The following is a 19,047-nucleotide window of genomic DNA, read 5'->3' as shown; positions in this document are numbered from 1 at the left end:
GATTTTCAACTTCGTTCCACTAAAAACTCATGTGTTATCGGTACCAAAAATTAAGTCCTCTTCATTTGGTGGCTGCACTTTATCAATTGTTGCAACAAAAGAATTACACAAGTTGCCCTTGAATTGAGGAATCCTTCATTAACCGAGCAACCAGAAGCTTTGTCAAATGCTGCACTTTATAAACAATGTTAATAAATAGGTTTGCAGTCCAGCCCTGTCCTCATCACACCCTGGTTTCTAAAGTCCACTCTCAAGTAGTCCCAACATGCCATATCAAACACCTCCCCTAACCAGAAAAAGTGATCCTTTCATTACTGCAAACCTATTTGCAGCACATACAATCACTGACGTGCCACAAGCCGCTAACCCAAACCCTACCTTCGTTGGCGAGCAGATCTTTGAAGCAATCCGCAGGGACGCGAGCACTCTTGCTTGACACTGGGTTCTGCACAACACATTCCAGGGATTGAAAGGGAGCCTTGACACTTTTAAGAATGAGGGTTTTGTTAAAATTGGTTAACCAGTAGTCTTTTCCTGCTACAAGTCTGTCCGTGCTACTCCACGTGTACGTCGCTTGCTCTGGTCCATGAGTACAGAGTAAGGTAGCGTTTCCCCCAGTGGGAGGGCAGGTCACTGTAGGGTTGTTTACACTGTCTGGAAAAGAGAACAAAGAACATTATTTTTTTCTTATAGCACCTGGGCCTGGACATGACATAGAGAGTCACAAGACTAGCAACTACAACACTCACGTATATAGATTTTATTGCATGGCCATCATTAGATAAAGGGATTATTTCAGAGCAATATCATGATAAGATACCAGGGAGTCTGGTACCCCTGGGACAGGTGCCTGCCTAAAGGCCAGAGGGGCCAGCTGCACCTTGGGCAGGAGGTAAGTGCATGATCTCATGTCACCCAGAACACACCTCTGTAAACTTCACTTACTCCATAGATGACTCCAGACGCCAACAGAAGACATGTAGGGGCTTTTACGGCTGATTTACTAGTTATACTTCAGAAACTAATATCATTATTAATCATAGCTATTATATACATGTATGTAGCTATAAGCAGCATTCATCATCACACATAATATTTACACAGGGCGCAAAACTTTAGTTTTAAAAAGGAACATATACAAATTTCAGTCAGTTTAACACCTGTTAAATCACCACAACATATCCCTTTGAGCTCAGCTTCTGTCCTTACTAGTGTCAGATTTACAAAGAGGTGCCAATGTACTTTGCAGCAACCACATGCTAAAGAACTTATTGTGCATTTCAACAGACTTCATTTGAAAGTTTTATTCAGCAGGTATTGCATTGCTCAGGGCCTCAAGAGTTCTTATATTCACAAGATTCAGATTGGGTCACATAACGCAGGAGGTAGGCTTAATATCCCAATCCGAAAGTTAGATAATTTACCAATAAACAGGTAGATGTTGAGAAGATTGGTTTGTTGGCAAGATCTTCTCTACAGCGGCACAGAGAGGCCAGCTGTTTAAATATGCCTTACACGGCACATGCATGCACGCTGGCGGCCATCATGGAATGGGTATTCCTTAATAGAAAACCTATTGGAGCATGCGGCCAGTGCCAAAAAGCATTGACAAAGCCAACAGCTCGATCTTTGAAAGCTGAGTGTTGCCGCTTCTTGCTACCTCATGCATTTTCCCCACAGTCTTGATGTTCCCTGCTGATCAGCCAGTGAGTGAGGTCATTGGATGGTTGGAATGTCGAGAGTCTTTGTGATTGGTTGAGTGGACAGTAGGATTGATAAGCGCTCAGCAGCAGGACGCTGCTCCTTGTAGGGCCTTACCAGCTTTACCTGTACCCTTATCTAAGCCTAATAAACCTACATCTTTAATAACCTACAAGTATACATCCTTGATTGTAACACTGGCGACAAGCGGAAAAGAAACTACCTGTAAGGAACAATAAGTTAAGAAGAAACCAGAGAAACTAAGAAGAAGCTTGGGGAACTAAGGGGATTACGATGAAAAAGCGTTTGAAGCTTGTAAGGAAGAATTTCGCCCGACAGCCCGACCAGTGTCCATGTACATCAGACAACCAGCAGTCCAGGGCAATTGATCAAGCCAGCGTACTGTGTGCAGCAGGTGTAGAGGGCGACTGCTGAGTTAAAAAGACTTTGCTGTCAACAAGACTGAAGTTGGTATGTACAAAAAGATTTCATGGTTTGGTTACCAATGTGTGGCACTGAACTGACAACATGAAGGATCGTGGAGGTCACTAAAGAAGAGTTTCTACTGCAGAAGGATTATTGATGGACGTCAGCAATGTTGTAAAAATGGTGAGCTTCACCTGCGTTCAGATGCTGGCTCGAGCTGCGAGTGACTTTTGGCATTTTTGACAGTTTGTTTAGATTTAAAAGCAGTGTGGGGAGCAAAGTGCGAGGCGCTGTGGAGCTGCGAGCATCCATCCAGCATTGTTCACCTATAAATGGACCCACTGCAATGGCCAAGATCAGTTTGAGAAGAACAACAGCGTTTTACCTTGTGCATTGGGTTGCTAGGCAGCGGTCAAGGTGCGTTCCGAGAATCCACCATGTACAGGGACTGTGACTTGGTGTGCTTTGCACAAAAGGCGGGAATGCTGATCAATTGAAGCGTGTGTGCAGGAGCATGCGCAGGAGTCACAAGGGCAATGCGTTCACCTCTTTTTAACTACCATCGGTATCTTATGTCAGCGCCGGACCGTGTTTGACTGCCATTCCCTGGGGGCGCAGCTTTATTGGAATGGGACAAGGTTACAGCGGCTCCCTGTTCTGGTGGTGAGACTTTGTTGAATTTTACCTGGGATTATGTCCAGAGGGGAGTGACTTTGATATTTTGACGAAGAATGATTATTGCACCACAACTAACTCACTTTTGGGCAGTGGGGGCCCAAGCATTTGATGCTTAGAAGGGAGGTTACTACACGCGTGGGCGCATACCGGCGCTGTTTTGAAGGCGCTGAACTGCAACTGCTGATCCTCTTGAGGCAACTGGGGAGGAACTGAACTGTTCCGGTTGGTCTTATTGTTAGTATTCAGGGTTGGATGTCGCGGAGAGGTCGCTCACCGAAGTGGGGGTTTCTTGATATATTACCTCAGTATATGTTTTTAACGTCATGCTTAATTTTCTTCCCAGTCATGTTGGGTATACAGAAGGGCGACATGTTGGTCCTGGAGTGTGACCATGTTGTGACGAGTTGTGATGTGCAATTTTTACCACCTTTCCTGCGGGTTTACGGGTAAAGGGGCATGTGTTTAGCCCAAGATCCCATCCTTCCTAAGGGGTTAAGGGTGTAGGGCATGTGTTTAACCCAAGGTTCCACCCTTCCTAAGGGGTTAAGGGTGTAGGGCATGTGTTTAGCCATTGGTTACACCCTTCCTAAGGGGTTAAGGGTGTAGGGGCATGTGTTTAGCCATTGGTTACACCCTTCCTGAGGGGTTAAGGGTGTAGGGGCATGTGTTTAGCCATTGGTTCCACCCTTCCTAAGGGGCTAAGGGCGTAGGGCATGTGTTTAGCCATTGGTTACACCCTTCCTAAGGGGTTAAGGGTGTAGGGCATGTGTTTAGCCCAAGATCCCATCCTTCCTAAGGGGTTAAGGGTGTAGGGCATGTGTTTAACCCAAGGTTCCACCCTTCCTAAGGGGTTAAGGGTGTAGGGCATGTGTTTAGCCATTGGTTACACCCTTCCTAAGGGGTTAAGGGTGTAGGGGCATGTGTTTAGCCATTGGTTCCACCCTTCTTAAGGGGTTAAGGGTGTAGGGACATGTGTTTAGCCATTGGTTCCACCCTTCCTAAGGGGTTAAGGGTGTAGGGCATGTGTTTAGCCATTGGTTCCACCCTTCCTAAGGGGTTAAGGGCGTAGGGCATGTGTTTAGCCCAAGGCTACACCCTCCCAAAGGGGTTAAGGGTGTAGGGCATGTGTTTAGCCATTGGTTCCACCCTTCCTAAGGGGTAAAGGGTGTAGGGTATGTGTTTAGCCATTGGTTCCACCCTTTCTACGGGGTAAAGGGTGTAGGCATGTGTTTAGCCTAAGGTTGTACGAGTGTATGTTTACTTTGTTCTGTTTACTATGCAGAAGGAGGAGAGAGGGTTGAGTGACATTTATAGTGTAATTTCTTTTTTTTAACAATCAATTTTATTGAGTTATTTGTCGGGAGGATGGGCAATAGCCCTACAATGACCTGTAGGAGAAAAAGGATTAATTTCAGACAATTAACCGCATTTCTACCATTGATCAACACCTGCCAAACATGCAGGTGAAACAACAAAACCAAAATGCAGACAGTTCTCGATCTCCATACAAGAAAATACGGCACAGTGGCATCGATATTCACATACAGACGGAGCTGGACAGCCCGGTCAAGGTGAAGTAGAGAGTAATGAGTAATAAAGAGCACGGGGCACCACTCAGGGGCCGAATCCGGCAGGGGGAAGTTCAATTCCTGGATATGTTGTCGCCCATCGGGTCCAAATCTTCCGATGTATTGCAGGGCATCCCCGAACTAGAGTGTAATTTTGACCATCCTTCCTAAGGGGTTTAGAATGCAGGGGCAATGTGTGAAGCCCCGTGGGTAGTTACCGTCCTTCCTATGGGTTAGGGTGATGGGGACGTTTTTAGGGGGTACTTTGTTACACCCCTATGCAGTAGAGGGTAGGTGAAGCCTTGGTCCTGTTCAAGTGTATGGTGGGGGTACATGGTTACACACCAATGCAGTATAGTTATGTTATGAAGGGTAATGAGCTGGTCCTTTAGAGTGTGTGTGGTGTTGTGGGGGGGTAGCGGGTAGTTGTGTTAAGTTTTTGGTTTATTTGTAGACTTGAAGTGTGAATTTGTGGGGCGTACTGATTACCTGCGTGTTTTTCCATCTTACATCCCATTGGAACACTGAAGTTATTGCGGAGTGCAGTTTGACCTCTTCTGTTTGCTTTGGTGGGGTGGTATTAATAGTTTTGTTGGCTGTGTTGTGGGAGGGTGTTTTGCTGTCCTTCGTCCTGCTGAATTTATTGTTGTTTCATAGAAGGGGAGATTTGTTGTGGCCTCTTGCTATCTTTTCCGTTCTCCCCATGGTCTTGATGTTCCCTGCTGCTCAGCCAGTGAGTGGGGTCATTGTATGGTTGGAATGTTGAGAGTGTTTGTGATTGGTTGAGTGGACACTTGGAGTGAGAAGGGCAGAGCAGCGGGACGCTGCTCCTGGTGGGGCTTTACTTGTAACCTGACCTAAGCCTAATAAACCTACATCTTTTATAACCTACGAGTATACATCCTGGTTTGTAACACTGAGTCCCGTTGGCTTCAACAATGTTTGTTCTTTAAGAATCGGCCCTACAATAGGCAACGACATATCGTGGCGCTAGGGGCCAGTAAACCATCTTTGCAGGTTTCCTTCCATAAAGGATGTTTTGTTCTAGTCAAAGAAGCTTTTTAATTGGTGGTAGAGATTTGGAAGGCAGACGTTATAATGACTTCGAAAGGTGACTGAGGCATGTTCAGAAGGATGATTGACTTTCCATTAACTAGGAAACTGTAGTTACAGTGTGTGTGCAAATGATACACCACTCAGCCCAAGATGTTTTTGTTTGTTTAGATTACTAAACGTTAAGGGAAGGGATATCTTATCACATCAATGCTTTGCTCATTCACTTTCTCTTTCTTTGCATTTTTTAGACTTACAGTATTTGTTTAGCTCTCAGTAACAAGCAGCTTTAGCAGTTTACTGGGTTGGCCTGCTGATTCAGCATGCCCTGCCTGCTCAGACACCCTCCCCTTTTGCCCGAGCCCCCTGCTTTCATAAACCACCTGATCAGGGCAGATGGCAAAACCAGTGTTAATCACATGGAATTGGGATTTCTTTGCATAATCTGATAAAGACAAAACAGATCTACATAGTCATTCCCCGTTCTGTTGGGGTGGATTTAAGATTGCATAGGGGTGACCAGGCGTTTCCACAGGGTGCGGGTGTTTTAAAGTGTGCAATCTACTGGCCCCACTCATAATGGCGCCTTTGGGCACTTATTTCTGGGTTTTGTTGAGACAACATATAACAAGCATTTGCAATGCAATAGGTCTCGCAGTTGTGAGAGTCTGAGCTATAGGCATTGTAAATGGCAATGCCTTTTATTTATATGTTGGTTTTCAAAACATAAATAAAAGGCATTGTCATTTACAATGCCAAACAGCTTAAACTCTCGCAAATGCGAGACCTGTTGCATTGCATTAAAAATGCAATAGGTCTCGCATTCACACGATTTGGAGCTATTGGCATTGTAAATGACAATGCCTTCTATTTATGTTTTGGGTTTTAAAACATAAATACAAGGCATTGTTATTTACAATACTAATAGCTTAAAAAAATGCAATGAACCTCACCATTAATACCGACAGAAAGGGCACTTCAGATATCTCAGGTCAAAGAGCAAACACCCCGGGGGGCGCAGATGAAAGCACCTCAGCATCACCTCAAAGCAGACATCGCTAGTCACAAATTGAAGGGTCCCGCGCACTGGCGGTATTTTATCTCGATGGAAGAAACCGGCGTTGTTAATAAAGCGCACAAACAGCAGCCGCTCTTCACACAGTTATGCTGGTGATTTTATTGGCAGCGCTAGCAGGGGCAATTGGTGGTGCAGGCTGAAGTGACTTCCTGACGAGGGCCCGGATACTTATTGTTTTACAAGGTAAGCAGTGACCGACTGTGATACTGAACAAACTGCGCCCTACTGTCAAACTGCATATTCTAAGCTCGACTGCACAACACACGCGCTGCTGCCCTCGGCTCTGCAGTAAAGCTGGAAACCTCTACCCTTCTCATAGCCATTCCATGGGGGTATGTGTGTGGAGGGGGGGGGGGGGGCTAACAAACTTCGACTATCGCATTAATCCTGTCCACAGCTAAGCAAAACCTAAAAGAAAAGAAAAGAGACGCGCACAGAAAATACACATGCACAGTAACACAGGACACACAGTAACACAGCAAACACAGACATTCGCATAGAGAAACTTACAGAAACCGACTAGCGCAGCGACATAATCACATGCGCGTGCGCACATACAAACACACAAAACACAGACAAACAGAAACATAGTACACACATGCACATACAGACATTCGTATAGCGAAACTCACAGAAACAGGCTTGCACTGTGACAGGCTCACATGCGCGCACAAAACAGACACATAGGCACTCACAGACAAGCACATACAGGCATTCAGAGTTACACACACACATATATGCAGATATACTCACATAGATACACACGAACACACATACAGAAGAGAACACACAGTTACAATACCGAGTTGAAAAGCTAAGAAACTGTGAAACTCTAACATTCTTGATCACAACCGGACAGAATAGTGACAAACATTTATCACAAGTACACTAGCCCAACAACAGACTTCATAAAGTGTTTCTGACTGTGCCCAGCCCACCTGACATCTCCCAACACCAGCCCACGTGAGGAATCTTACAGAATCCGATTGAGATCCCCTGCATAGAAGGTGCCTCCGCACCAAACATTGGCCAACCCCCACCGCGCTTTGAACCTCTGAAAGATCCGTGGTCGAAGAGAATCGAGTTCGCCATATTTTAAATGTACACCCAACCTCTTTGGTCGTGTAGCCCTTTGCCAATAATGCGGCACAGGCAGATGGTAATGCATATGCAATTTTCCATGGAGGGGTCGCAGGGCCGGACTGGGAGCCAAAACTGGCCCTGGCAAACAGCTCAGCCGCCCCCCCTGGGAGCGGCCGAGCTGTTTGCCAGGGCAAGTTTCAGCCGATTTTGTTACAGGGGGCGATTTTGCAGCTACGCTGCAAAAACGGCCCTGTAACAAAAACAGCCCCCAGGGTACCAAAATCGCCCCCCACCCTAGCGGCCCACCGGGTAAATGCCCGGTGCCCGCTACGGCCAGTCCGGCCCTGAGGGGCCGCCCGCTTTTTGCTTCACTGGCTCCAATGAAAAGCGAGAACAGGCCATAATGTACAACAACTAAGAGAAAATGACGTGTCCCCAGGCCGGTGTGTGATGGAGCCAGACCGGGCCCTGGGGGACGGCGGCTGGGGGGGGCAGCGAAGGAGGTGGCATGCAGATTTACTTCTGACATTAATCCGGACCCGCCCCCACACGCTTGATTTACAGTGCAGGAGGCACTCTATTGTGGTGAATAATCCCTGCCTATTTTGGCAGCGATAAGGTGGGCTGGTGGCTCTAAAAGGCTCATCAATTTGGAATTGCTGCTGTTTTAAATCATTAATATTAAGGGACGCTGAGGTTCATAAAACTGTAAAAAATTACGCATGTTTCCTCTTCATTTCCCCCCTTTGCATCTGCCAGTCCTTCTGGAAACATAAGGTTTTGGCTCAGAGGCGGAAGGCGGTGTGGCTCTTGCATACCTGTGGGATGCGAAATGTATTTAAGCTTCATGGAAATAAACTAAGCAAACGCAAGACTACAACAGCTAAAACTAAGTGTGCTAAGCCCAAATACACTGGGACATGGACGCTGGGACGGGGAGTCATGGACGCTGGGACAGGAAGCCATGGACGCTGGGACGGGGAGTCATGGACGCTAAGACGGAGAGTCATGGACGCTGGGATGGGAAGCCATGGACGCTGGGACGGGAAGCCATGGACGCTGGGACGGGAAGCCATGGACGCTGGGACGGGAAGCCATGGACGCTGGGACGGGGAGTCATGGACGCTGGGACGGAGAGTCATGGACGCTGGGACGGAGAGTCATGGACGCTGGGACGGGAAGCCATGGACGCTGGGACGGGAAGCCATGGACGCTGGGACGGGAAGCCATGGACGCTGGGATGGGAAGCCATGGACGCTGGGACGGGAAGCCATGGACGCTGGGACGGGGAGTCATGGACGCTGGGACAGGAAGCCATGGACACTGGGACGGGGAGTCATGGATGCTGGGACAGGAAGCCATGGACACTGGGACGGGGGAGATAGGGACACTGGGGCAGGAAGACATGAACACTGGGGCAGGAAGACATGGACGGTGGGGCAGAAAGAAACATACACTGGGGCAGGAAGACACAGACACGAGTGCAGGAAGAAACAGGCACAGCGCGAATGAGGGAAAAAAAGTGCTCACATACTTTTTCATGCAGCAATGTCTGCCTAGAGAGGGAGGCGTGTAGGAAAAAACTGCAAAGTCAGACTGTGCCGGGAAGAGGGCAACCACATTATATTTGTTAACTACAACCTACTACTTAAGCAGCGCTAGAGGGAAAGGTAGTTTTATTTAGGGGGCGGGCTCCAAGGGTTATTTTTACTGTTAAGTTTTGATTGTGTTACGGAACCCCGATCAGAGCCACATTTTGTGTGGAGTTCAAAGGTGAACTTTACTCAGACTTTCATAACTCGAAAGAACTGCTGGTCTAGACCTCGTTGTAGAGGTGGTGAGTACATGGGGGTCGTCTTTGAAAACCAAGAAAAATATACCCCAGTAGTGAAGAGCAGCCCCTACCTTTTAGAGAAAGAGGCGAGGCCCAGTACTCTGTTGTGTATCGATTTAGATACCGTATATAGGTTTCCCGATTTATGTTGTTATATAGGCACAATTTGCATTGCCCATATTTAGGCATAGATATCCTACCCTTATTTAGGCATTATCCATGCTAACCAAATAAAGGCATGGCCACCTACATCCGTTCATCTACGTCACAACGAGTTTCTTGGAAAACCAGACTCTTAAGCCTTTAGGACTTCCCCTTGCTTGGATATTGATTTCTCCAAGAACTCATTTATTATGCATGAACATCTATTCCTTAGGGGTTCATTCATGACGTTCTTCTGCCCGACTTTTACGTCAATACTGGCATTCCTAAACACCTTCAAGGTATAAATTTACCCTCACTTACCATGGCAAACCATAGTTCGGCTGCCTACTTGCACGACGCGACTCGCCACGGCAAGTTCGGAAGGAAGTCAAGTCCCCGCCTGACGCACTGACCAGACGCTGTCATCCTCCTCGCAGAGAATCCTGCTCCAGTGTTTCTGACTCCCCTTGTGGGGTGTTAGAGATCGAGACTCGGAAAGAGATTCCAACCTCACTCATTCTAAGGTATGGGGCGGACTAGAACCTAGAGGGACTTTTGGCATATCTTGGCAACTATAGTTACACTAGACTATAGACAAACAGCACCTACTTCTTACCTTGTACTACACTTAGGTTAGGTACACTGGGGTAGAACTAGCTAGAAGCATCAGATGAGTATTAACATTTTAGACTGTGTTATTTATGGAAGTATTTTTATGAATATCTGTCATAGCTACACACCATGCTATTGCAGTATTATTTTATCTTACTGCTAACGCTGTACGTATTATACTTTGCATTCTGTCTTACGATTGTAGCAGTTCATATCTCTTGCACGAAAAATAAGACTGTTCAATAAACCTTTTTTATTGAAACGCCCGTCTATCTATTTCTGTGTAACTCTAGAAACGAAGCATGCACGATTGACTGAGTGAAACTGTTATCTATTATTTCCACGATTCTGAGATTGTTCCGATTCTAAGGGCAACAAAGTTTTCATGTTTATGCGGTTGTCAGAAACTAATCCCTTCTTGTTTATTCGAGAAGTTTTCTAGTGACCTCTGAGTTAGGTGGCACACACAAGTAATTAAGTTTAATGTACTTGATAGAGACATACTGACCTCAGTCCTATGTCAAAACTATAGTGTATATTATTCCAATGTGCAGAGCCTATCAGGGATATAGGAACTACACTACATGGCGCCCAACGGTTTGGTAAGGCACTAATTTAACGATAGATACTGAAGTAACTCAGTTGTGCTTTTCTCAGAGACCCCTACTCATAATATTACATAAGACATCTGGAGTGGGTAGGGATAATATCCGCCATAGCGGAGTAGGACAAAAATCCTATGTATTAGCTGATTGGTTTGTTCAACGTTGAAGGATACAGTGTTCCAAAATATTGTGCACCTTATCTTTGTTCCCTTGAAACTTGCTCTGCAATTTTCATTAAACAATGTCCCTAAACGGGGATAATAACACCGGAACCGGTGGAGCTATAGCCGACGATGCAGCTTTTGATTATACAGGTTTTAATGAAACTGATGAAAATGCGAAAATCATCGCTCCAAATTTAGGGAGAGCCATCACTCTAAAACGTATAAAACATGGCCTAACACCAAGAGGTGGTAGAGCAGTTTTTGTGATAGAGGCTCATGAATCTCACCAGACAGAGGTATTCTATTTATGGATAGTATTCCCAGAATCAAATCCAGTATTTAAAATGTTTCACTTCTACAAAGAAGATGAACCACCTGAGGAATACATTCCTTTCGAGGATATTGAAATTCCACTCACATACCAGAAGCATGATCTCTGGTTTAAAGGCGCCCTAAAACATTACAATCACATTACCAGGCTCGGTCCTCTAGGTAGACCAGGAGCAACATGGCCAGTTTTAGCCGGTTATATACCTCATCCGGACATTGAAGAAATGTCAGACGTAGAATTACTTGCTCAACTCAAGGAGTTAATCAAAATATATAGACAATTGGTTTAATATGTCATGCGGACTTTCACAGTCCAACCAACAATAGCCATTCCAAGACAAACTTTTTACCAGGGGAATGTGCTAAAAATCACACCACAGACTTTATAGGCAGTCATGGGTAAAATGCCCACAAAACGTGAACAAATTCCGTTCTGGATAGCTCAAAATATTACTCAAATCGAAGCGGTATTTCCTAATACCAGCCCTTATGAGTAACATAGAATTCTAACAATCTGTTTGGGGGTAACACCATATCTGGAAGACTGCACCAATTGGGGCACAGTCTTTTCTGCTATCTACACTAAAACACATGGTGTTCCGTCTATGGCGGTAATACCTGATGTCCTGAAACAAATTCAAAACGAATACGGGGCAGAGCCTGCTCTGAATTTAGGTATGAAGTTACTGAAAAATTTTGATCAGGTCTCAACAATAATATTATCTAATATTAAAGGAGAAGCAGCATCAGTGGCAATCTGCCAGAAATTAAGCGAATTTGATGTAACAGAATAACCACAAGAACTAGCCAGAATTATTGAAAAATCCTATGAAGAATTAGGCCGAGACAGTTTGGGAGGCAAACCAGTTAAACCATAACTGTCTGAAAGTCCTGAAAAGGCCTTTACTAAAACAATCCTACCTCTTCTAAAAAGAAGTGGAAAAATAACAAACAACATTCAAAAGAGAAAGATTCTCAAACCCGAGGTAGGTCTCCTCAAAAGGAGCCCTCTGAAAGAAGGTATAACCTCAGGAATAGGGATAATTTGAGAAAACCTGACAGGTATCAAGCTACTGATACACGTTCCTCTCGTACCTTTCAGATATCGTCACAGACATCCGAAAGAAGAGGACGGTCAGATCAAAAAGAAGAACATGTGAAGTCAGAAAAACAATCAACACGTTCAGACAAACAAACCAAAACCTCAATTCTCCAAGAAGAAAGTAGCAGGTCTGTAGATTAGACATGCCGAGGATTCTGAGAAAACAACTCAAGAACGGAGAATGGGCTCAGACAATGTTGGACAGCGCAACAGAAGTATCAATAGCTCGCCAGAACCTGAAGGGACTTCTGGAGACAGTGGACCTGAATGAAGACATTTAAGTTGAGACTGCAGACACCAGGGTTAGCTCTCCACAAAGGTTATATGAAATAACACTCCAGATGGAGGGAGACATACCAAGAAAAGTGAAAGCACTCTTTTGGGAGTGACTTTCAAAGGGTTAAGATATACTTCTAGCAGAACGGGGCTGGCCACCAGAATTTGTCAGAGAATGATCACATGGTGAAGACATCATTACGCCAGCCTTCTCTAACCATGTTCCAGTACATTTAAAATATACTTATGACAGGAAATGGGCAGTGGCCCAAGCCCCAGTATTATACGAAAATAATATAGGGTGGGATGAGGACTCACCTCACCATAAGTTAAAAAATCTACCAACTGCACAAAGGCAGTATCCAATTAAGCAAGAAGCTAAAAAACAGGCAAGGGAGATTTTAGATCAACTTGAATACCAAGGGGTGATTGAAACATGAACCTCATCAATGACCAATCCTTTGTTTCCTGCTTCCAAACCAGACAATACATATCGTCTAGTTTTGAATTACAGACACTTAAACTCTTTTTGTAAAACATTTGCAGTGCAAAATGCACACAGTACAACAGCATTAATGAATAACAGTGTGCGTAAAAAATTTAAAACCACATTAGATATTTCTAACGGTTTCTTTTGTCAAAACATAGCACCTGAAAGTAGGTATTTGACAGCTTTCTCAATAATGGGGACCCAGCGTCAATTCTGTCATCTCCCTCAGGGATTCAAGAATAGTCCAGGGTTATTCTCAGCAAGGGTAACAGTTACTACAAATTTATGATGACGAGGCATTGTCATATGTCGATATCTATCTGTCAGACAATGACCTGAACAGGCACTTGAACAGGGTGAATACCATTACACTGGGCTTCACCTCTGAAGGTTATAAATTCAATTTTAAAAAATCAAGAATTGCCCATCTCAACGTCCTTTTCCTAGGATATGAAGGCAAAAGCCTGGCAGACAATTTTTTAGAAAAGTGTGTGCTGCTCCAACCTCCAAAAACAATGAAGAAACTTACAGTCGATTCTAATTTTCCTAAATTTTGGAAGAACATACATTCTAAACTACGCAGAAAGGGTTAAACCTCTCTACGAATTAATCAAACCTGATTTTAAAATCACACATTGGACACAGGAACACACAGATATCCTGCATTCAATTCAAGCTGACATGTTAGCAACAAAACACTTACAAACACGTGTAAACGTACGCAACTTAGTGATCCGAATCATTCCGGGTCAATGCGGATTCACCTACTTAACTTTTAACGAAGGTGAAAAAGTACCAATTGCATACAAATCACATTTGTATACGAAACCAGAAATGAAATTTACATCGACAGAAAAAAGTTCAAACCGCTGTAGCAAAAGAAAGAGCCCTAGCACAGGGGAAGCCCATTACGGTCGTAACCCCTGTACCAGCCTTAGAGGCGGTTACGAAAGCGAGTATTCCGAATACAAAAGCTTTACATCCAAGATGGATACAATGGGTTAATTGTCTTGCTGCAACTGATGTTGAATATGTTTTTGATCCTTATTTAAAAACACAAGCATTCCTGCAATATGAACACGAATTTCCTCTGCCTACTGAAATTCTCCCTTTTGACCAGTACAAATTTATAATTTATACTGACGGATCTGCACAACCCGCTACAGGGGATAAGCAAGCTTATAGTGCAGCATGCGTGATCGTTAAAGGTCGTATGCTCGATGGCAAATTTAGACCAATGGTCACAAAAACGCAATCTCTAGGAGATTGTACAGCTGAACTGCAAGTATTTAAAATGGCACTTGAAAATACGGATCGCGAATTCCCCACACTCATAGTGTGCGATTCTTTTTATTGTGTTCAATCATACAATTAATATTTACAGAATTGGCTTCAAAATGGTTTCAAAGATGCAAAAGGTGGCACAATCAAGCATAAAAAGCTTTAGGAACAAGTAGTTCAGTTGCGAAACGGACTACAAAACACTCACGTGATACACACGCTGAGTCATCAACGTGATGGCGTTCACGTTGAATGGGAATTTATTGGCTGATAAAGCCACGAAAGGGGCTGTGCAAACGGCTTCCGTAGCTGCAATCACTCGTTCAAAAACAAAAATAGACAGTGAAATAATACTGGCTGTCAATGCTTCAAGCAAAGGCAGCGGTGCAGCGTTACCTTAAAGGTTTCCACTCAAATACTCATATATAATTGATGCGAACAATGTTCCGTTTGCTCGAATCCCTGGAGTGGGGGACAGGGTAATACCAAACATGGAACATAGATTAGGACTAATCCTAGCAGCACATGAAGAGATTGCCTCTGCCTATGCAGGTGTTTCCGCCACAGTTTCGTTATTAAAACAGAGATACTGGTGGCCAGGCATTAGGAAACAGACCAGGAATTATGTTTTGGACTGCAAAATATGCCAAAAGATGAAAGTCTCTACTGTAAAACATCCTGCACAGACGCCCCTGTTAATATCAGATAAACCATTAGCATGTGTTTACCTGGACCACAGCGGTCCCTTACAAAGGGATGGTAACCATAAATATATCATGGTCGCAGTGGATTTGTGTTCAAGGTTCCTTTGGATGTGGCCTCAGCGCTCGGCTGACGCTCGAACTGTTATAAAAAATGTGCGAGTCTTTATCGGCACATACGCAATTGGCACACTTTATTCTGACCAGGGTCCTGCATTTAGCTCTCGAGCTTACAAAGAAGCCATGGCCAGTTTGGGCGTAGCATTGCGGTATTCTTCTCATTCCATCGTGAAGGAAATTCTGTTGTGGAAAAAAAAACGGGACATAAAGCAGTCTATAACAGCTAGGGTATTAGGTTCGGGTGATGGGTGGGTCAAACATCTTTATGGGGTCCAACGCTCATTAAACAATTTGCCTAGAAGTTCTCTAGGGGGTGTCACTCCATATGATGTCCTATTTGGAACTAGAATGTTGATTCCGGACCTTGACATGAAAGGCACAGTTGTGGAAAATAAAAAGTTTGATATCAAAGATTGTTTGGTTGTTTTACAGGACTTAAATGAACTAAGATCGAAACAAAGCAACGTGTTCCTGAAGCCAACCACCACTGGGGAAAAACCAACTGTCCCAGCAAGGCCTGTCTGGATCCCAAAGCTTGGTGATCTAGTCAGAGAAAAGATCGCGGACAAGAAGGAATTTGGGCCTTCTTACAGACAACCAGTACCTGTCCTAGCAATCCACGGATCGAGAACAGTACTTCTGCCGCCCCTTGCTGGTAAAAAGGAGAAAAGATTTGTGTCCATCGACCTGATCAAACCACACTATGTGGCCGATACTAAGCAGTAGGCCAAGTGGACTCCGACAATGTAGCAGACGCACTCCGCTAGCTACTATCCAAGAGGTTCAAACTGAGAGACTCATCACCTTTTAAGATTCTACAGTGAGAAATGAAGGACTAAGCAACAAAGCTATGGAACCCAAATAACAGTTCGTCCTGATACACCTGTCTACAACGAAGTAACAAGTGATCAACTGGTTCCAGCGATTTCCACGAATCCTGATTCAATTCCAACCATTGACAGAACTGCTTCTGGCTATTTCATTAACTTTGATACGTTTTCTGAAGATCCCAGCGAACCTGAAACGACGCCAGCACATAGAACTTTCAAAGAACAAACAACAGACTTTTTTCATCTCCTGAAAAAGACTTATCTGGTTTCACTATGGATTGAACTATGGATTGTTTTGGGAATATTCTTCTTTCCACTTTGGTTAGCTCTGGTAATAACCCTGGGTATGCTGATAAATGGAAGAGGATTTCAAATGGACACAGCAAGTAAAAGAGTGAACTTACTTCTCCAGCCACACAAATCATCCCATCATGAAGCAAGAGACTTGTCAGCAGTGAACATCACAGCCGTTCCTATAACAGATGGTATAGTTTAGGACAGAACTGAATATGACATTTTTGGCCCGTCGAAACATTTGAAGATTCCACACTTATTTAAAATTTTATTAAGTGACTTTATTACCTCTAGTACCTTTTCTGATGATTGGGACTTTGAGACTGTTAATAACATGATGTCTGATCTAGAAATGTCTGCAGTATTCACAAATCATAAATATTGAGAGGGTTCATCAGACTATGAACAAATGTATTGTTATACCCACTATGGTCATCATTTCTTGCATAAAACGGCATCACCTAGAAATGTATTTATGTATAACCAATGGGAACATTGTCCTACACCTCCAAAGGGTAGCTCAAAAACTTTTGCAATGAAATTTCCATATTTTTCAGGGTTCAACTTATCAAATCAAGAATCGTTTTATTTTAAGAATATGAACAAGACAGGAACGAAAAATATGCTAACCAATACGAAACAGATTTATTCTGCAGCCTTTATTGCCCAACTGTCTAGACAGGGGTTCGACTTTTGGAAAGGCAACGTGAGACAAAATCTGTCTGGGGTACGAAAGATTGGCAAGTGCAGGGGGTAGAAGCTTTGTTTAGAGCCTGTAGCATCCCTGAGCAAATTATGTTTTTGAATGACACAGCCCAACAAATGTCTTGCCTTGGGTTAGCTAAGATCAAAGACATGAACACACCGACCATACCTATACCTGCAAGTAATAGCACTACACGGGGGGAGGTCGACGTACATAATATTTTGCATCACAACAGATCAGATCCAGAATGGAAAAAATGGTTGCTCTAGCCCACAGACACAAGCAACTGTCAAGATCGATTCCTGAAGAAAACACAGGCTTTCACTATCAATAGGCCAGACCCACGCTATGTTCAAAGACAGCATCCAGGGGTAGTAACAACACACAGTGTAGGAAAACTCTGCCTTGATTGGCTACAGAAAGCTACACTGCCGGATGTAAAACAACACTTATCTTTACTTCAAGAAGGCGCAGACCTTAGGGAATTCTTGCTAGGACCAAGAAAACCACGTCAAAAACGTTTCATATATGCCGGCATCTACGCTGCTTATAATGAAATATGGAAGATTACCCAAGCAGAGACTGCAGAACGAATACGAGAAATTGATCGTATTAATTTAGAGAAATCTCCCTCTGTAGTAGACAATGGGTTAATGACTCTGTCGTCCAGGATATATTCATTGGACAGCATTGTGTCTTCTGCCATAGACATCATGGAACAAGACTTGGTGATGCTGCAACATTGTCAGTCTCAATAACGTTCTATAATGCTATTAGGCTGAACACTACAAAACTTGCGTTCTGGCTATGTGCCTTGGCGTTTAATCAACACTACGTCACTGTTTTCAGAATTCAATCTCACTGATAACAGATCAAACTGGCACAAAGGGGAGCAGACTATACGGTGCTGAGCATTGAAAAACTGGAAAAATTACCATTCACGGTGGCAGAATAACCAGCTACTGAGTGGATCATACATGGTAAAATTACTCTGCCTGTTACAACTTTCCATTTTCAATATTGCCTAAAACATATTCGGGCTGGACTGTTCCCATGAGGCACAGGGTCAGACTGATTTGCATATGGCCATGTCTGAACTGGGGTGGCAGAGTGGGCTAAAGAACGGTGATGGATCAAATCCAGATCTGTTGACTGGGTGTGAGTGTTTGATTGGTTCAGATGCTCCGTCCATCACCACCCCCTTTTGTACTGCTAAAACATATTCCAGCAGGAAAATATGAAAGGTTGGGTAAAGAATACATCAAGACATCTTGGGATTTACCTTACACACATATTTGTTGGAGTGGGGGGCTTGAAGTGTTTCTTAGCGGTACAAACTGTGAAAACGCACTAAGTGGTTTTCTCCTTTGTCAGGGTATTAATTTACACGGGGCCTGCGATGGTTCCACTACAAATTTATCCTGTCACCTGCAGGGCTCACCAGCTGCAGTGATTAATCCAATTTTTGGACTACTTTCAAATGGAAGTTACCTCATGTTGAATGATCACAGCTGCTGTGGCATGTTGCCAGGTATCCCATATCTAGTAACGGTTACATCCAGGGTCACTTGCTGTATGCAAGTCGTGTTTCCACAAATACAGACAGTCAGGGAGTCGCCTCTCTGGCCTTCACTGAACATCTCTTCTATATGAATAGATACTCTAACCAGAATGAAAGCCATTCTTTTACAACAAACTGTGCCATTGACCTCGGCCAAAGGAACCTATGATCTACAAGTCGCAAGGACTTCTGCCGAGATACAAGCCCTTTTGAATACAAACTGCCCTATACATTTCTCAGAAATGCTAGAACGTATCTTAAACATGTCTGATACGAGCGGTATTGTACATGTATTTAAGACCGTCTGTTCAGGACTGTTATCACCTTTTCAAGCAGTTCTCGGAATAATTGCCAACTTCGTGCACTGTGTTTGGCGGACTGCCACTACTTTTTGGACTCGTTGCAGGGAT

At 44.0% G+C, this 19,047-nt stretch overlaps 1 protein-coding gene across 2 annotated transcripts in view; it reads right to left on the bottom strand.

Annotated features, from left to right (window-relative positions):
- The window catches only part of LOC146801342 (uncharacterized), a 425,312-nt gene that overhangs the window by 280,497 nt on the left and 125,768 nt on the right, over positions 1 to 19,047 (bottom strand). For both annotated transcript variants that reach the window (XM_085620993.1, XM_085620994.1), the window contains exon 3: positions 379 to 654. In XM_085620993.1, the coding sequence (XP_085477119.1) occupies positions 379 to 654 (276 nt within the window). The remainder of the gene's footprint in view (positions 1 to 378; positions 655 to 19,047) is intronic.

This window comes from Triturus cristatus, chromosome 8 (assembly GCF_964204655.1).
Source record: "Triturus cristatus chromosome 8, aTriCri1.1, whole genome shotgun sequence".
In the NCBI taxonomy this organism is placed as follows: Eukaryota; Metazoa; Chordata; class Amphibia; order Caudata; family Salamandridae; genus Triturus; species Triturus cristatus.
Note: the sequence above shows the minus strand (reverse complement) of the source record. Positions and strands in the feature narration are given on the sequence as shown.